The sequence below is a fragment of the Eubalaena glacialis genome, chromosome 12, assembly GCF_028564815.1.
Source record: "Eubalaena glacialis isolate mEubGla1 chromosome 12, mEubGla1.1.hap2.+ XY, whole genome shotgun sequence".
Taxonomy (NCBI): Eukaryota; Metazoa; Chordata; class Mammalia; order Artiodactyla; family Balaenidae; genus Eubalaena; species Eubalaena glacialis.
In genome coordinates, this window is record NC_083727.1 from 68,477,373 (window position 1) to 68,497,832 (window position 20,460).

The 20,460-nt window shown below is 42.6% G+C and overlaps 1 protein-coding gene across 7 annotated transcripts in view; it reads right to left on the bottom strand.

Annotated features, from left to right (window-relative positions):
* ANKRD6 (ankyrin repeat domain 6) overlaps positions 1-20,460 on the bottom strand; it is a 208,847-nt gene that overhangs the window by 13,843 nt on the left and 174,544 nt on the right. For 5 of the 7 annotated variants that reach the window (XR_009702799.1, XR_009702798.1, XM_061206779.1 and 2 more), the window contains 6 exons: positions 20,078-20,176; positions 18,455-18,532; positions 14,319-14,423; positions 12,845-12,979; positions 12,354-12,539; positions 11,718-11,870 (listed from right to left, as the gene is read on the bottom strand). Coding sequence is in view for 5 of the 7 variants with exons in the window: in XM_061206779.1 (XP_061062762.1) it covers positions 11,718-11,870; positions 12,354-12,539; positions 12,845-12,979; positions 14,319-14,423; positions 18,455-18,532; positions 20,078-20,176 (756 nt within the window). In the remaining 2 variants the exon portion in view is untranslated. The remainder of the gene's footprint in view (positions 1-11,717; positions 11,871-12,353; positions 12,540-12,844; positions 12,980-14,318; positions 14,424-18,454; positions 18,533-20,077; positions 20,177-20,460) is intronic. The other 2 variants (XM_061206782.1, XM_061206781.1) reach the window with 1 other exon arrangement.

Below are 20,460 nucleotides of genomic sequence, written 5' to 3' on the forward strand. Positions count from 1 at the left end.
AACTACTGCAGATCAGAATAAAGAAAAAAGAATGAAAAGAACTGAGGACAGTCTCAGAGACCTCTGGGAAAACATTAAACGCACCAACATTCGAATTATAGGGGTCCCAGAAGAAGAAGAGAAAAAGAAAGGGACTGAGAAAATATTTGAAGAGATTATAGTTGAAAACTTCCCTAATATGGGAAAGGAAATAGTTAATCAAGTCCAGGAAGCACAGAGAGTCCCATACAGGATAAATCCAAGGAGAAACACGCCAAGACACATATTAATCAAACTATCAAAAATTAAATACAAAGAAAACATATTAAAAACAGCAAGGGAAAAACAACAAATAACACACAAGGGAATCCCCATAAGGTGAACAGCTGATCTTTCAGCAGAAACTCTGCAAGCCAGAAGGGAGTGGCAGGACATATTTAAAGTGATGAAGGAGAAAAACCTACAACCAAGATTACTCTACCCAGCAAGGATCTCTTTAGATTTGATGGAGAAATTAAAACCTTTACAGACAAGCAAAAGCTGAGAGACTTCAGCACCACCAAACCAGCTGTACAACAAATGCTAAAGGAACTTCTCTAGGCAAGAAACACAAGAGAAGGAAAACACCTACAATAACAAACCCAAAACAATTAAGAAAATGGGAATAGGAACATACATATTGATAATTACCTTAAATGTAAGTGGATTAAATGATCCCACCAAAAGACACAGACTGGCTGAATGGATACAAAAACAAGACCTGTATATATGCTGTCTACAAGAGACCCACTTCAGACCTAGGGACACATACAGACTGAAAGTGAGGGGATGGAAAAAGATATTCCATGCAAATGGAAATCAAAAGAAAGCTGGAGTAGCAATTCTCATATCAGACAAAACAGACTTTAAAATAAAGACTATTAAAAGAGACAAAGAAGGACACTACGTAATGATCAAGGGATCGATCCAAGAAGAAGAAATAACAATTGTAAATATTTATGCACCCAACATAGGAGCACCTCAATACATAAGGCAAATACTAACAGCCATAAAAGGGGAAATCGACAGCAACACAATCATAGTTGGGGACTTTAACACCCCACTTTCACCAATGGACAGATCATCCAAAATGAAAATAAATAAGGAAACACAAGCTTTAAATGATACATTAAACAAGATGGGCTTAATTGATATTTATAGGACATTCCACCCAAAAACAACAGAATACACATTTTTCTCAAGTGCTCATGGAACATTCTCCAGGATAGATCATAACTTGGGTCACAAATCAAGCCTTGGTAAATTTAAGAAAATTGAAATCGTATCAAGTATCTTTTCCGACCACAACGCTATGACACTAGATATCAATTACAAGGAAAGGTTCTGTAAAAAATACAAACACATGGAGGCTACACAATACACTACTTAATAACGAAGTGATCACTGAAGAAATCAAAGGGGAAATCAAAAAATACCTAGAAACAAATGACAATGGAGACACGACGACCCAAAACCTATGGGATGCAGCAAAAGCAGTTCTAAGAGGGAAGTTTATAGCAATACAAGCCTACATCAAGAAACAGGAAACATCTCAAATAAACAACCTAACCATGTACCTAAAGCAATTAGAAGAAGAACAAAAAAACCCCAAAGCTAGCAGAAGGAAAGAAATCATAAAGATTAGATCAGAAATAAATGAAAAAGAAATAAAGGAAACAATAGCAAAGATCAATAAAACTAAAAGCTGGTTCTTTGAGAAGATAAACAAAATTGATAAACCATTAGCCAGACTCATCAAGAGAAAAAGGGAGAAGACTCAAATCAATAGAATTAGAAATGAAGAAGGAGAAGTAATAACTGACACTGCAGAAATACAAAGGATCATGAGAGGTTACTACAGGCAACTCTATGCCAATAAAATGGACAACCTGGAAGAAATGGACAAATTCTTAGAAATGCACAACCTGCCGAGACTGAACCAGGAAGAAATAGAAAATATGAACAGACCAATCACAAGCACTGAAATTGAAACTGTGATTAAAAATCTTCCAACAAACAAAAGCCCAGGACCAGATGGCTTCACAGGCGAATTCTGTCAAACATTTAGAGAAGAGCTAACACCTACCCTTCTCAAACTCTTCCAAAATATAGCAGAGGGAGGAACACTCCCAAACTCATTCTACGAGGCCACCATCACCCTGATACCAAAACCAGACAAAGATGTCACAAAGAAAGAAAACTACAGGCCAATATCACTGATGAACATAGATGCAAAAATCCTCAACAAAATACTAGCAAACAGAATCAAACAGCACATTAAAAGGATCATACACCATGATCAAGTGGGGTTTATCCCAGGAAAGCAAGGATTCTTCAATATAGGCAAATCAATCAATGTGATAAACCATATTAACAAATTGAAGGAGAAAAACCATATGATCATCTCAATAGATGCAGAAAAAGCTTTTGACAAAATTCAACACCCATTTATGATAAAAACCCTGCAGAAGGTAGGCATAGAGGGAACTTTCCTCAACATAATAAAGGCCATATATGACAAACCCACAGCCAACATTGTCCTCAATGGTGAAAAACTGAAACCATTTTCACTAAGATCAGGAACAAGACAAGGTTGCCCACTCTCACCACTATTATTCAACATAGTTTTGGAAGTTTTAACCACAGCAATCAGAGAAGAAATAAAAGGAATCCAAATCGGAAAAGAAGAAGTAAAGCTGTCACTATTTGCAGATGACATGACACTATACATAGAGAATCCTAAAGATGCTACCAGAAAACTAGAGCTAATCAATGAATTTGGTAAAGTAGCAGGATACAAAATTAATGCACAGAAGTCTCTGGCATTCCTATACACTAATGATGAAAAATCTGAAAGTGGAATTAAGAAAACACTCCCATTTACCATTGCAACAAAAAGAATAAAATATCTAGGAATAAACCTACCTAAGGAGACAAAAGACCTGTATGCAGAAAATTATAAGACACTGATGAAAGAAATTAAAGATGATACAAATAGATGGAGAGATATACCATGTTCTTGGATTGGAAGAATCAATATTGTGAAAATGACTATGCTATCCAAAGCAATCTACAGATTCAATGCAGTCCCTATCAAACTACCACTGGCATTTTTCACAGAACTAGAACAAAAAATTTCACAATTTGTATGGAAACACAAAAGACCCCGAATAGCCAAAGCAATCTTGAGAAGGAAAAATGGAGCTGGAGGAATCAGGCTCCCTGACTTCAGACTATACTACAAAGCTACAGTAATCAAGACAGTATGGTACTGGCATAAAAACAGAAATATAGATCAATGGAACATGATAAAAACCCCAGAGATAAACCCATGCACATATGGACACCTTATCTTTGATAAAGGAGGCAAGAATATACAGTGGAGAAAAGACAGTCTCTTCAATAAGTGGTGCTGGGAAAACTGGACAGCTACATGTAAAAGAATGAAATTAGAACACTCCCTAACACCATACACAAAAATAAACTCAAAATGGATTAAAGACCTAAATGTAAGGTCAGATACTATAAAACTCTTAGAGGAAAACATAGGCAGAACACTCTATGACATAAATCACAGCAAGATCCTTTTCGACCCACCTCCTAGAAAAATGGAAATAAAAACAAAAATAAACAAATGGGACCTAATGAAACTTAAAAGCTTTTGCACAGCAAAGGAAACCATAAACAAGACAAAAGACAACCCTCAGAATGGGAGAAAATATTTGCAAATCAAGCAACTGACAAAGGATTAATCTCCAAAATTTACAAGCAGCTCATGCAGCTCAATATCAAAAAAACAAACAGCCCAATCCAAAAATGGGCAGAAGACCTAAATAGACATTTCTCCAAAGAAGATATACAGATTGCCAACAGACACATGAAAGAATGCTCACATCATTAATCATTAGAGAAATGCAAATCAAAACTACAATGAGATATCATCTCACACTGGTCAGAATGGCCATCATCAAAAAATCTAGAAACAATAAATGCTGGAGGGTGTGGAGAAAAGGGAACCCTCTTGCACTGTTGGTGGGAATGCAAATTGATACAGCCACTACGGAGAACAGTATGGAGGTTCCTTAAAAAACAAAAAATAGAATTACCATATGACCCAGCAATCCCACTACTGGGCATATACCCTGAGAAAACCATAATTCAAAAAGAGCCATGTACCAAAATGTTCATTGCAGCTCTATTTACAATAGCCAGGACATGGAAGCAACCTAAGTGTCCATCAACAGATGAATGGATAAAGAAGATGTGGCACATATATACAATGGAATATTACTCAGCCATAAAAAGAAACAAAATTGAGGTATTTGTACTGAGGTGGATGGAGCTAGAGTCTGTCATACAGAGTGAAGTAAGTCAGAAAGAGAAAAACAAATACTGTATGCTAACACATATATATGGAATCTAAGAAAAAAAAAGGTTCTGAAGAACCTAGGGCAGGACAGGAATAAAGACGCAGACATAGAGAATGGAATTGAAGACACAGGCGGGGGAAGGGTCAGCTGGGACTAAGTGAGAAAGTGGCATGGACATATATACATTACCAAATATAAAATAGATAGCTAGTGGGAAGCAGCCGCAGAGCACAGGGAGATCAGCTTGGTGGTTTGTGACCACCTAGAGGGGTGGGATAGGGAGGGTGGGAGGGAGGGAGATGCAAGAGGGAAGAGATATGGGAACATATGTATAACTGATTCACTTTGTTATAAAGCAGAAACTAACACACCATTGTAAAGCAATTACACTCCAATAAAGATGTTAAGAAAAAGAATCTGCCTGCCAATGCGGGGGACATGGGTTTGAGCCCTGGTCCGGGAAGATCCCACATGCCACGGAGCAACGAAGCCTGTGCGCCACAACTGAGCCTGTGCTCTAGAGCCCATGCTCCGCAACAAGAGAAGCGACCGCGATGAGAAGCCTCCACACCGCAATGAAGAGTAGCCCCCGCTCGCCACAACTAGAGAAAGCCTGCACGCAGCAATGAAGACACAGCCATAAATAGTAAAAACAAAAAAAACAAACAAAAAAAACAAACATTTTGGGAGAATTGAGAAAATCTGAATATGGATGGATATTATGCAATTAGTGTTAATTTTCTCAGATGTGAAAATGGTACTGTGTTAGGAAGGACAAGATCCTCATTCTTAGTCAATGTGCTCTGGACTACTTAGAGTTGAGGGGTCAGGACAGTCTACAGCTAAATCTCAAACAGTTCAGCAAGAGAACAAAAAGTGTGTGAGAGAGACAAGGCAAACGTGGCAACATAGTAACGACTGGTTGAACCTAGGTGAAGAGTGAACAAGCATTCATTAAGCTATCATTTCACCTTTTCTGTATGTATGCCAACTTTCAAAATAAAGTTGGAAAAATAAAACAAGACAGACACGGTTATATTACTTTAGTGTACAGTGGGAAAGGGGTGTAAAGCACACAGACATAAAAAGACTGTAAGGAAATAAACCCAAATGTTAATAGTGCTTTCTCATCATAGTGGGCTTATAGGTGATTTATTTTCCTTCCTAGTTTTCATATTTTTAAAAAATGCTCCATAATGGTTATATGTTATTTTTATAATCAGAAGCAATTTAAACATGCTCCTAAAAAATGTTAAGTCAATGCCCTTAAAGGAATCACACATCATCTGGAAGATGGCAGAGTAGAAGGACGTGCTCTCACTCCCTCTTGCAAGAGCACCGGAATCACAACTAACTGCTGAACGATCATCAACAGGAAAACACTGGCACTCACCAAAAAAGATACCCCACATCCAAAGGCAAAGGAGAAGCCACAATGAGACAGTAGGAGGGGTGCAATCAAAATACAATCAAATCCCATAATTGCTGGGTGGGTGACTCACAAACTGGAGAACACTTATACCACAGAAGTCCACCCACTGGAGTGAAGGTTCTGAGCCCCACGTCAGGCTTCCCAACCTGGGGGTCTGGCAACGGGAGGGGGAATTCCTAGAGAATCAGACTTTGAAACCTAGCAGGATTTGATTGCAGGACTTCGACAAGACTGGGGGGAAACAGAGATTCCACTCTTGCAGGGCACACACAAAGTAGTGTGCACATCAGGACCCAGGGGAAGGAGCAGTGACCCCATAGGAGACTGAACCAGACCTACCTGCTAGTGTTGGAGGGTCTCCTGCAGAGGCGGGGGGTGGCTGTGGCTCACCGTGGGGACAAGGACACTGGCAGCAGAAGTTCTGGGAAGTACTCCTTGGCGTGAGCCCTCCCAGAGTCCGCCATTAGCCCCACCAAAGAGCCCGGGTAGGCTCCAGTGTTGGGTCGCCTCAGGCCAAACAACCAACAGGGAGGGAACCCAGCCCCACCCATCAGCAGACAAGCGGATTAAAGTTTTACTGAGCTCTGCCCACCAGAGGAACACCCAGCTCTACCCACCACCAGTCCCTCCCATCAGGAAACTTGCACAAGCCTCTTAGATACCCTCACCCACCAGAGGGCAGACAGCAGAAGCAAGAAGAACTACAATCCTGCAGTTTGTGGAACAAAAACCACATTCATAGAAAGACAGACAAGATGAAGAGGTAGAGGGCTATGTATCAGATGAAGGAACAAGATAAAACCCCAGAAAAACACCTAAATGAAGTGGAGATAGGCAACCTTCCAGAAAAAGAATTCAGAATAATGATAGTGAAGATGATCCAGGACCTTGGAAAAAAGAAGAGAGGCAAAGATCGAGAAGATGCAAGAAATGTTTAACAAAGACAGAAGAATTAAAGAACAAACACCTAGAAGAATTAAAGAACAAACAGAGATGAACAATACAATAACTGAAATGAAAAATACACTAGAAGCAATCAATAGCAGAATAACTGAGGCAGAAGAACAGATAAGTGACCTGGAAGACAGAATAGTGGAATTCACTGCCACGGAACAGAATAAAGAAAAAAGAATGAAAAGAAATGAAGACAGCCTAAGAGACCTCTGGGACAACATTAAACGCAACAACATTCACATTATAGGGGTCCCAGAAGGAGGAGAGAGAGAGAGAAAGGACCCAAGAAAACATTTCAAGAGATTATAGTCAAAAACTTCCCTAACATGGCAAAGGAAATAGCCACCCAAGTCCAGGAAGCACAGAGAGTCCCATACAGGATAAACCCAAGGAGAAACACGCCGAGACACATAGTAATCAAAGTGGCAAAAATTAAAGACAAAGAAAAATTATTGAAAGCAGCAAGGGAAAAACGACAAATAACATACAAGGGAACTCCCATAAGGTTAACAGCTGATTTCTCAGCAGAAACTCTACAAGCCTGAAGGGAGTGGCATGACATATTTAAAGTGATGAAAGGGAAGAAACTACAACCAAGATTACTCTACCCAGCAAGGATCTCATTTAGATTTGATGGAGAAATCAAAAGCTTTACACACAAGCAAAAGCTAAGAGAATTCAGCACCACCAAACCAGCTCTACAACAAATGCTAAAGGAACTTCTCTAAGTGGGAAACACAAGAGAAGAAAAGGACCTAAAAAAACAAACCCAAAACAATTAAGAAAATGGTAATAGGAACATACATATTGATAATTACCTTAAACATGGATGGATTAAATGCTCCAACCAAAAGACACAGGCTTTCTGAATGGATACAAAAACAAGACCCATATATGTGCTGTCTACAAGAGACCCACTCAGACCTAGGGACACATACAGACTGAAAGTGAGGGGATGAAAAAAGATATTCTGTGCAAATGGAAATCAAAAGAAAGCTGAAGTAGCAATACTCATATCAGATAAAATAGACTTTAAAATAAAGAATGTTACAAGAGACAAGGAAGGAGACTATATAATGATCAAGGGATCAATCCAAGAAGAAGATATAACAATTATAAATATATATGCACCCAACATAGGAGCACCTCAATACATAAGGCAACTGCTAACAGGTATAAAAGAGGAAATCGACAGTAACACAATAATAGTGGGGGACTTTAACACTTCACTTACACCAATGGACAGATCGTCCAAACAGAAAATTAATAAGAAAACACAATCTTTAAATGACACAATAGACCAGAGAGATTTAATTGATATTTATAGGACATTCCATCCAAAGACAGCAGATTACACTTTCTTCTCAAGTGCGCACGGAAGATTCTCCAGGATAGATCACATCTTGGGTCACAAATCAAGCCTCAGTAACTTTAAGAAAATTGAAATCATATCAAGCAAATTATCTGACCACAATGCTGTGAGATTAGTATCAATTACAGGGACAAAAACATAAAAAACACAAACACATGGACACTAAACAATAGGTTACTAAATAACCAATGGATCACTGAAGAAATCAAAGAGGAAATAAAAAAATACCTAGAGACAAATGACAATGAAAACACAACAACCCAAAACCTATGGGATGCAGCAAAAGCAGTTCTAAGAGGGAAGTTTATAGCTATACAATCCTACCTTAAGAAACAGGAAACATCTCAAATAAACAACCTAACCTTACACCTAAAGGAACTAGAGAAAGAAGAACAAACAAAACCCAAAGTTAGCAGAAGGAAAGAAATCATAAAGATCAGATCAGAAATAAATGAAATAGAAACAAAGAAAACAATAGCAAAGATCAATAAAACTAAAAGCTGGTTCTTTGAGAAGATGAACAAAATTGATAAACCATTAGCCAGACTCATCAAGAAAAAGAAGGAGGACTCAAATCAATAAAATTAGAAATGAAAAAGGAGCAGTTACAACAGACACTGCAGAAATACAAAGCATCCTAAGAGACTACTACAAGCAACTCTATGCCAATAAAATGGACAACCTGGAAGAAATGGACACATTCTTAGAAAGGTATAACCTTCCAAGACTGAACCAGGAAGAAATAGAAAATATGAACAGACCAATTACAAGTATTGAAATTGAAACTGTGATTAAAAATCTTCCAACAAACAAAAGTCCAGGACCAAATGGTTTCACAGGTGAATTCTATCAAACATTTAGAGAAGAGCTAACACCACCCATCCTTCTCAAACTCTTCCAAAAATTTGCAGAGGAAGGAACACTCCCAAACTCATTCTATGAGGCCACCATCACCCTGATACCAAAACCAGACAAAGATACTACAAAAAAAGAAAATTACAGACCAATATCATTCATGAATACAGATGCAAAAATCCTCAACAAAATACTAGCAAACAGAATCCAACAACACATTAAAAGGATCATACACCATGATCAAGTGGGATTTATCCCAGGGATGCAAGGATTCTTCAGTATACGCTAATCAATCAATGTGATACACCATATTAACAAATTGAAGAAGAAAAACGATATGATCATCTCAATAGATGCAGAAAAAGCTTCTGACAAAATTCAACACCCATTTATGAAAAAAACTCTCCAGAAAGTGGGCATAGAGGGAACCTACCTCAACATAATACAGGTCATATACGACAAACCCACAGCAAACATCATTCTCAATGGTGGAAAACTGAAAGCATTTCCTCTAAGATCAGGAACAAGACAAGGATGTCCACTCTCACCACTATTATTCAACATAGTTTTGGAAGTCCTAGCCACAGCAATCAGAGAAGAAATAAAAGGAATCCAAATTGGAAAAGAAGAAGTAAAACTGTCACTGTTTGCAGATGACATGATACTATACATAGAGAATCCTAAAGATGCCACCACCAGAAAACTACTAGAGTTAATCAATGAATTTGGTAAAGTTGCAGGATACAAAATTCATGCACAGAAATCTCTTGCATTCCTATACACTAATGATGAAAAATCTGAAAAAGAAATTAAGGAAGCACTCCCATTTACCACTGCAACAAAAAGAATAAAATACCTAGGAATAAACCTATCTAGGGAGACAAAAGACCTGTATGCAGAAAACTATAAGACACTGATGAAAGGAATTAAAGATGATACAAACAGATGGAGAGATATACCATGTCCTTGGACTGGAAGAATCAATATTATGAAAATGACTATATTACCCAAAGCAATCTACAGATTCAATGCAATCCCTATCAAATTACCAATGGCAGTTTTTACAGAACTAGAACAAAAAATCTTAAAATTTGTATGGAGACACAAAACACCCTGAATAGCCAAAGCGTTCTCGAGGAAAAAAAATGGAGCTGGAGGAATCAGACTCCCTGACTTCAGACTATACTACAAAGATACAGTAATCAAGCCAATATGGTATTGGCACAAAAACAGAAATACAGATCAATGGAACAGGATAGAAAGCCCAGAGGTAAAGCCATGCACATATGGTCAACTAATCTATGACAAGGGAGGCAAGGATATACAGTGGAGAAAAGACAGTCTCTTCAATAAGTGGTACTGGGAAAACTGGACAGCTACATGTAAAAGAATGAAATTAGAACACTCCCTAACACCATACACAAAAATAAACTCAAAATGGATTAAAGACCTAAATGTAAGGTCAGATACTATAAAACTCTTAGAGGAAAACATAGGCAGAACACTCTATGACATAAATCACTGCAAGATCCTTTTTGACCCACTTCCTAGAGTAATGGAAATAAAAACAAAAATAAACAAATGGGACCTAATGAAACTTAAAAGCTTTTGCACAGCAAAGGAAACTACAAACAAGACGAAAAGACAACCCTCAGAATGGGAGAAAATATTTGCAAATGAAACAACTGACAATGGATTAATCTCCAAAATATACAAGCAGCTCATGCAGCTCAATATCAAAAAAACAAACAACCCAATCCGAAAATGGGCAGAAGACCTAAATAGATATTTCTCCAAAGAAGATATACAGATTGCCAACAAACACATGAAAGGATGCTCAACATCACTAATCATTAGAGAAATACGAATCAAAACTACAATGAGGTATCTCCTCACGCTGGTCAGAATGGCCATCCTCAAAAAATCTAGAAACAATAAATGCTGGAGTGGGTGTGGAGAAAAGGGAACCCTCTTGCACTGTTGGTGGGAATGTAAATTGATACAGCCACTATGGAGAACAGTATGGAGGTTCCTTAAAAAACTGAAAATAGAATTACCATATGACCCAGCAATCCCACTACTGGGCATATACCCTGAGAAAACCATAATTCAAAAAGACACATGCACCCCAATGTTCATTGCAGCACTATTTATAACAGCCAGGACATGGATGCAACCTAGATGCCCATCGACAGACGAATGGATAAAGAAGATGTGGTGCATATATACAATGGAATAGTACTCAGCCATAAAAAGGAATGAAATTGGGTAATTTGTAGAGACATGGATGGATCTAGAGACTGTCATACAGAGTGAAGTAAATCAGAAAAACAAATATCGTATATTAACGCATATATGTGGAACATAGAAAAATGGTACAGATGAACCAGTTCGCAGGGCAGAAATAGAGACACAGATGTAGAGAACAAACGTATGGACACCAAGGGGGGGAAGCGGCGGGAGGGTGAGGTGGTGGTGGGATGAACTGGGAGATTGCGATTGACATGTATACACTAATATGTATAAAATAGGTAACTAGTAAGAACCTGCTGTATAAAGAAATAAAGTTAGAAAAAAAAAAAGAAATCACAGGTCTCTTCCCTGACAGCCTGCCCGACATGCTCAGGGCAGAGTCTGCAGAACAGAAAGGTGTGCTGAGGTCTGATTTCATTTTCTGCCAGGACGCCATGCCATGAGGAGGATGGCGACTGCTTACTTGGTGCTGGGTCTTATTCTCCATGTGCCCCAGCTTCGTGTTCATCTTATCCTGAACCGACACCAGCTCTGCTTTGATCTCCTCCACAGTTGCCTCCAACTGATTCTCCAGCTTGTTGATCAGGGGTTCACATCGACAGCCATTTATTGGTGCCTAAGAGGGAAGCCAAAAAGGAATCAATCCAAGTCGTTCATTCCTTCTGAAAGTATGTGTCAGTACACCAGGGGACCACACGTGACGGAGGAGACTCATCCCTGTGGTAACTTTGGACTGACAGGCCAAGCCTTGGCTCCGTAGGCGCTAAGAAGATTCAGAGAGGGTAACATACGGTCCCAGTCCTCAAGCTGCTTTTAGCCACTATCCGGCCTCGAGATGATCTACGCAGTCACCTAAGGACGGCGCAGAACGCAGTCACCTAAGGACGGCGCAGAGAGCTTTGTAACGTCCCTCTGCTCTCCGGGCCTAAGTGGCAGGAGGCCACTGCACAGTTTAGGTGGGGAGGGCCAGCTGGCTTATCTTCAAAGCTCATGCCTTCTGTAGTCACCGCCGAAAGTGGACATTAGCCCCCAGCAACAGGGTTACACAGACACCTCGCTTACGGCCTACAGTCCTGCCCTGACAGGGCCCGGCAGGTACCTGCATCACTTTGCCGTCCTTGCCCCGGTACAGCGTGTAGAGCTGGTACGCTCTGAACTCGTGGGGGGCGGCTGGGGGCGAACAGCGATGCCTGGGCCTCTTTTTAGGGTGACTGTGAGTGTGCGAGCTCTTCTGCTGTCCAGGCTGCTGGTCTGCTGGTGGGGTGGGGTCAGAAAACGCTGACGCCTGTGGGAGAGAAGGCGACAGCCACCCTGAGCGCCGTGACATCTGCGAGCCTGACGCCCAGCCGGCGGCTCCCGTCTGGCCCGCCTTGCTAGTCTCTCGGCGTTCTACGCCAGGTACGTGTCAAAAGAGATGTACCAGCATGCTTGTGTCCACAGCCGGCCAGGGCCGATTTCTGTGCTTTGGCTCCAAACCAGCAAGCAAGCCAAGTGCAGTGGCTTTTTAGCTGCTGGGCATGATGCTATCCCCCAGGGCCCTCCGCCAGCCCGCCTCCCAGCCCTCTCGGCAGCTCTCACGTGCCTCCTGACCTTGGGCCTTGACTTTTTCTGCCTGTTGTCCTTTGCTCTGGGCTCCGGGGAGGCGGACGGGAAATCTTCTCTTGACTCTTCTTTTCCGGGTACAGCCTGTTCACTGCTATGGGTGTCTCCTGCTGAGACACTTCCCTACAGAGAAAAAAAAAGCCCAGAAACCTCTTCTACTTGATCCCCCAGCCTTTTTCAATAATGGCATAAAATTTCCCAGCCTCCATCCACTAAAGGACCCCTGGGAATCTTTGCCAATGACAAATTTCAGACATAGGAAGCACTGCCTGGTGGTTTTAACTGAACACCTGTGCTTTTCCTGGTGAGTTGAATGTTTGGTTTCTCATTTATTAGGTGCCAAACTAGATATCGCCTTGGGTCTAACTCTATGTTCTGCAACTTCAGGAACGTAGTACACACAAAACACCTCAGCATTAGAGATTTTTTGGTCTTTTACATTTCAACAAAAAGACAACACCACTCATTCTTTGACCTTGGACCCTCACAATTCACAGAGGAGAGTGAGAACCTTCTGAAATGGAAAAAAAAAAAATCACATTTCTGGTCCTTGTGAGAACTTTTACAAGTTAATATGTACAATTCACACACAGGAACCTAATGCGAGTTACAATGCCTTAACCCTGGAAATTGGTAAGATTTTCAAACAGACAGAAAAACAAGTAGTTGGTATAAAATTTTATGTGCCAGAAGTTGTCTCTACATCCTCTTCTTCTTCCTCCTGGGAGAGCTGAAAGGCGTGGTTCATTCCAGGGCTGCTGTGCACAGCTGAGCAAGCTGTTCACTGCACAAAGGCACCTAGCCGAGGGCGTGAGTGGGGCTGAGGGAGCTGAAGTCCATCTTGGGCTCTAGGCACCATATGTGCCCTGTGCTAGGCTGGTCTGCCCAGAAGGCATCTTTTTCTAATTTGCACAGAGGAGCCATATGGGCCAGCACAGCCTCTGTTCACTCCCTAAGCGGAAGGAGAGGCAACAAGCTACGCCACTGGTCCTCCAACTGTAGTCCACACTGGAATCACCTGGAGGGCTTGTTCAAACACAGATTGCTGGGCCCTAGCCCAGAGTTTCTGATCCAGTGGGTCTGGGGTGAGGCCCCCAGACTTGCATTTCTACCAAGGTTCCAGGTGACAAGTGGATCCACATTTTGAAAACCTCTGCTCTACATGATGAAGGGTGTGGTGTCAGAGAGGCTGTGCTGTCCACATGGAAGCGACAAGGCCACGGATGCACGGGGCTCGCAAATACAGCCACACAGGGTGCTGGAAAAGACGGGCGGCATGAGAGTACACGGCCTGAAATCGTGGAGAGGAGAAGACAAGAGGCCAGAAGAAAAGACGGACAAGATCTGAAGGACCCAGAGGAAAGGAGAGACAGAGGAGGGCCCGGCAGCCGCCAGACGGGCCCGGAGGAGGCAGGGAGACAGTTTCCCACCCTGGAAGTGGGCGGGAGGGCTACCCCCCCACCTTGCTTTGTGCCACATCATCTCTCGGCACAGACTGAGCTCTCCTCTCTTCCTTGAGCCTCTCTCTCTTTTTCCTCAGGCTTCGCCCACGACTGAAGCGCAAGACCTGAAGGAGGCAAGAGGCATCGTTACAAACCACTGGTGTGCGCGGACCTAATGGAGCCTCCAGCCGAGCGGGGGGGAGACCAGGTGTTCACATCAAACAAGCGCCTCTAGACCACCCACTATGCCTCCTACATCCTGTGCTGGGCGCTTAGCGTCCCAGAGACGGGAGGACACATCATTCCTGACCTTGAGGAGCTCACAGTCTAGGACAGCAATACTAACAGGCATTTAGTGATGGGCCAGGGTGTCCACGTAGGTGTTAGCAGGCCGTGCACGGCTCAACTCCAGGGAGCATGGCTCCCATAGACTAGGATATGAACGGTGTCCCCTGGAGTTGTGCGACACAGCAGCCCTATGCCAGGCACGGTCTATCCTGGGACACTGGACCTGATCTAGCCCATCAGATTTTCTCTTGGCCAAACTGTATCCAAGTCATATTCAAACATAACTTTAATTCAAGCCTAACTGAGATGTACCTGTGAGCCATGGTACCAACCACGGGGCAGGAGTCTCTTCCCCCGAAAGAAGGCTGTAGTCTGCCCCTTCGAGGGCAGAGAGGTGGAATGGACACAGGCAAGTACACGTGGGACCCCACAGGCCCAGACTGGAGCCCAGCAGCAGCTAGTTGGGGATTCAGGCAAGTGATTTGACCTCTCTGTGCTCTGTCTTCTCAACGTGAGAACGGGGAGCTGCCGGAATTAACCGAGACGATGTAGGTGGCCGGCACGCCTTGGACCAGTGGTCACTGGGGGTGTCTCCACCTGCCTAGGGGCCTTAGAGTGCTCAGCTGGCAGAGATGTTTAATCACGGAGTACAGACCTGTGCGCTGGTGGAAACCTTCAATCCCTGGCTCAGGTCCACACCCTTCTCCTCCAGACTCCCTACTCCTAGGTTCCAGGGTTCACCCCCCTTAAAAAACCCAAGGGGGTCCAGACGGTGAAATCACTTTCAAGGCCACACTATCTTTCTGCAATAAAACAATATTCTACTGTCTTCTTATACAGATAAATAAGGGCTCTCTGAAGTTCAGCCTAGTGTTTTTCATCTCAGTGTCAGACTTTCTTCCTCTTGTGTTCATTAAATTCAAGTGACACATTATAGGACAAAAAATCCTCCACAGGCAGTGGGTACCTCCTAAATGGAGAATTCCTGACAATATCTGCCTGCAGCTGAACCGGATATTTAAATTATATTCTCACCCCCCAAAGCCAGCAGTTCTGAAAGTGTCCAGGGACCCCTGAGTCCATGAGGTTAAGATTATTTTCATAATATTACAACAACATTGGCATTTTTCATGCTCATTCTCTCATGAGTGTACTGTGGTGTTTGCCAGAAGCTACATCAGTGACATTACAATAGACTGCATGCAGCAATAAAAGAAGATGCCAGAATTCTAAGACAGTAAGGAGATGAGCAAAAAATGTAAAGCAATGCTACTCTCATTTTTGTTTTGAAAAATAGTTCTTTTTCACAAAATGATGCTATTTATGTTACTACAAAATGGACTTATTTTTAAATGAATATCTTTAATATTTCTAAAATTTATTTTCAAATACGGTAATTATCGATAGATATAAACTCACATAAACAGGGCTCTTTATGGGCCTCCGTAATATTTAAGAAAGTAAAAGGGTCCTTAGACCAAAAAGGTCTGAGAACCAGTGTCCTCAGCTAAATTTTAGACTCAGTAAGAAGTCGAGTCTGATGAAGGGAAGCAAGTAAGGCCCGTTGCTCATCTGCTTTATGGACACTTAGAACAGGACACAGCTCCAGAATCAGCCTGAAATTCACTTTTCAAAGCATTTGTGAACCACGTCAATCAAAAATAAGAAGTAACACTCATTTCACCCAAACACAAAATAATCAGAAAAATTACCTCCATAGACCATGTTATTAGCCAATGAAAACAACTGTGCATGGCTCACAGCCTCTCTCAGAGAACTATGTCATCCACCAAATGGATCATCATCAATCTTTCCCACTTCACAGAAATCAGTGAATATTGATCTTAAGGCCTTGGAAAGAAATATCCTCTTAGTACTGCTGTGAACCATCGAAATCCATGGTCAACTAAGGTGCCAAGGCAAGGGGATTTCTCGTTTCAGACAAGACTATTTCTGTAACTACAGATCAACAGAACAGTATGCATACAATTTTATGCATATTCCAAAGCTTTTTCTTTGCACTGAAAATAAGGGTTAGTATGTACAATTATGTAAAAAAACAAACAAAAAAAAACTTTAAAAATATCCTATTTATTTGCTATTCAATATGGGTGTGGAAAAACTAGCTTAAGTCATTTTTTTAATGGAAATGCTAAAGGAGAACCACACAGGAAAATAGTCCACAAGAGAGCTTTATCCCTGGGAATCGAGATTCTTGGGCTCTGGAAGATAAATGACAGGCCGGTTAAAGGCACATCAATCCTCGTGTGCCGGGGGATCCTCCATCCCACAAGACTTGATGATCCTCATGTGGCTGAGCACGGAGCTAGCTGTCCATCAAACTGCCAGACACTGAAATGCCAGGTAACTAACGGATTCTGACACTTATATAGCACCCTGTCCTTTTTGATCTGCAAGAGACTAGTTTTTTTTTTTTTTTAATCAGGATTCCCACAGATGATTCTGCTGAGGATTTGTTTGCAAACAGCTAGACAGAGGTGGAGCCTTTTTCCAAAGGAGCACTCGACTCGCACCTGTCATGGGCTCTGTGGATTTTCAGAGCCCACTGAAAAGGACCTTCTCCACGGGCAAGAGGGTGATAGATTTTGCAAGAGACAAAAATCTTAACCATTTCCAGAAACTGCTAGTTATTATCAGGCATGTTTTTAAAACTTAAATGGAATCAAGGCCATGCAGAACTGCAGGCTGGCTGGGATTGGGCCATGGTGCAGCAGGCTGGGGTCCGGACTCTCCCTCTGGCTCCCTAAGACTTTGTCTTCTTGCAGCATTAGCCAGAATAAGGTGGAAAACCAATCAGTGTTTGCTGTAAGGTAACAGACTAGCTCTAACTGGGAAATAACCTAAATGTCTAACATTAAGGAAATGGTTTAACAAGATACTGAACAGCAACCAAAAAAAGAATATTATGCTTCCACTGTGATAAATAACTGTGAAGACTACAGAACAGTTTCCTATTACAGTTAGGATAAAGGGCATAATACCAAAGAGTATATACATTGTGGGCACAACTATATAAAAATTACGTGTCTGTGGAAGGTACTATAAACAAAGTTATTTCAGGGTGCTAAAATTATAAATAGCTTATAAATTATCACTATTAAATTTCTTTGTGACTTAGATCGTTTCAACCTCAACTAAGATATCAGTCATCTTCTTAAATTGAATGATGGCCAATATACCATTATTTAATAAAAAAGGAGAAAACTATACTGTACTCAACTGCCTCTAGTGAGCATTTACGGCTTTGTCTGCCCAGACGGATGCCTCATCCCACCTCTGTCTGGGAAATACCTCTTCTAACCACGTGGTCAAACGGATGCACCATCTTCCTAAAGCACCTCTGTCCCACCTGTTCCGGGCATTTGCCCCAGGCTCACCAATCATGATCTTCTCCTATGATGTTCCACCGTTTTTATTTATTTTTTGGCCGTGCCGCACTCCATGTGGGATCTTAGTTCCCCAACCAGGGATTGAACCCACGCCCCCTGCATTGGAAGCACGGAGTTTTAAACCACTGGACCACCAGGGAAGTTCCTCCTATGACATTTTAAACTGGAACTTCTCCCTGATTGGGAAATGATTCAGGAAACTGGCTGTGACAATGATCCAGCCACAGAGAGGAAATGATGCCCACGTATGAGAACAGCCTGCTGGGCCTGAGGTCTCTGATTCCAGGTATCCTGGAGGCTCACGTGGATTCCTACACTTCCTGCTGCCTGGACAGTAAGCCCATCCGTCCCCTCCTTAAGTTGGTCTGAATTGGCTTCAGTAGATGGCAACCCGAGGAATACCAACAACTCTGCAGCCCCCGCATAATCAACACAACGGAAAATGCAACAAATCCTACCTGGGGCGCTTTAGTGAGGAGGAGAGCAACTTCCGGATTATTGTGGTAGCGGGCAGTCTCCAGTGGAGTCCGGCCTGCCTAAGGAAAGGCACAGGGAGGACCAGTGAGTACGGAACACCGGCCCCGCGCACGCACAGCCCAGCGGGGACAGCTCCCCCAGGAGCTGGCGACTCCGCTCCCGGTCACACCAGCACCTACACATGTGCCCAGCGAAACACAACCGTGCGTGCGACATGGTCCTGCTCGAGCCTCATGCATCCAACGGGGAGCCCAGTCACACCTGAGGACACAGGCACACGGGGTAAGTGCTGACCAGGTGAGCAGCAGGTGCTCTAAGAGACAAGGGTCAGGGGCACTGCTCACCCAGGAAGGCTTCCTGGAAAAGGGGTGAGGGAGGTAAACAAAGCAAAGCAAAACAAAACAGATGGGGTCAAGGTGGAACACGTCACTTGAGAAAACACAAAGGATCATAAAAACCCAGCCAAGCGATACATTTTCCGGGAGTACAATGGAGAAAACACCTGGAAGGGCAGATCAGGGCCCAGCCACAGAGTCTCAGGAACTGGACTGTGAAAAACATTTAGGAAGTTATGGCCATAACGGAGGCTCTAGGGAGATTAAAGCTCAGACCAGGAGTTGAAAACAGTGGGATTCAAAGGAAGGGAAAGGTGCTCACGGCATCATGGGGGAGGTACCACCAATCCAGGTACTAGAGCTGGGAGGGGGGACAACCAGCCTTGACACCCCCAACTCCCCAGACAACTGTTCCGCCCCCAGTGCCCCCCGAGTCTGTGCAATTTCAGGAGCACAGAGATCACAGGCCCACCTCAAGAAAGAGAGGGTGCCTGAGCTGGTGCCTGCTACAGGAGAGGGGAGAGGAGAGAGGGGAAGGAGGGAGACACTGAGAGAGAGAGTGTGAGAGAAGACGATTTTGGAGAGAAAGCAGTTGGAGTTTTGAGGAAGATTAGTCTGGTGGCCGTTTTTCTGAGGACCACATCCGCTTAAAAGGCCTGGAACTCACTTTCGGTAACATCCACTTGCCAGTTTGCTTACACACCCCTGACCCTTTTTCATGCCAGGACATGCTCGCTGAGCAAAAATCATACAAATACCGTATGATTTCACGTCTATGTGGAATCTGAAAAAAAAGATGGACTCGTAGAAACAGAGTAGAAAAGTGGCTGCCAGAAGCTGGGGTGTGGGGAAATACACAGAGGTTGGTATAAAGGTATAAACTTTCAGCTATAAGACGAAGAAGGCCTGAGGATCTAATGCATAACGTGGTGACTACAGCTGATAACACTGTCTTCTATAATTGAAACTTGCTAATTGGAGAACTTAAATGTTCTCACACACACACACACACACACAAAAGGTAACCCTGAGGGCTCTGAAGATGAGCCCTCAGGGTTTGTAACTCGTGGGGCTGCTGAGAGCAAGGGTCCCCTCAAGTCCACCCCCGCGGGCCCCAGGATCGTGGGGTCAGTGCCGCCGCACGCTCTTCCCGAGCGAGCCTGGGTGAGGCTGTGTTCTGGAGTCTGCAGGAGGCGAGGCAGCGACAACACGCCCGATCCGGAAAGGGGTGGGAACGCCTTTAGAAACCACTGTTGCAACTCCACTTACGTTATTGACAATGGTACCATCTGCTCCGGCTTCCAGTAGGATTTTAACCACCTTCTTGTGATTTAGGGCAGCAGCAATATGAAGTGCTGTGTCTCCAGCCTGAAATTAATCAGAAGAAAGCCCGCTAAACCCCATCGGATCGTGGCCCACAGGCCTCTGGCTTTTTATTCCATGGCCTGGCGGTGGCTTTTCAAAGTCAAACTAAAATCTGTCTTAGACTGACTGACCTTGGCTAAAGTGTTATGTGGTTCTTTTATTATTTTTAACTCACACTTCATTTTTTATTTTTAAAATTTATTTTATTGAAGTATAGCTGACATACAATGCTGTGTTAATTTCTACTGTATGGCAAAATGATTCAGTTTTATAAACATATATATATT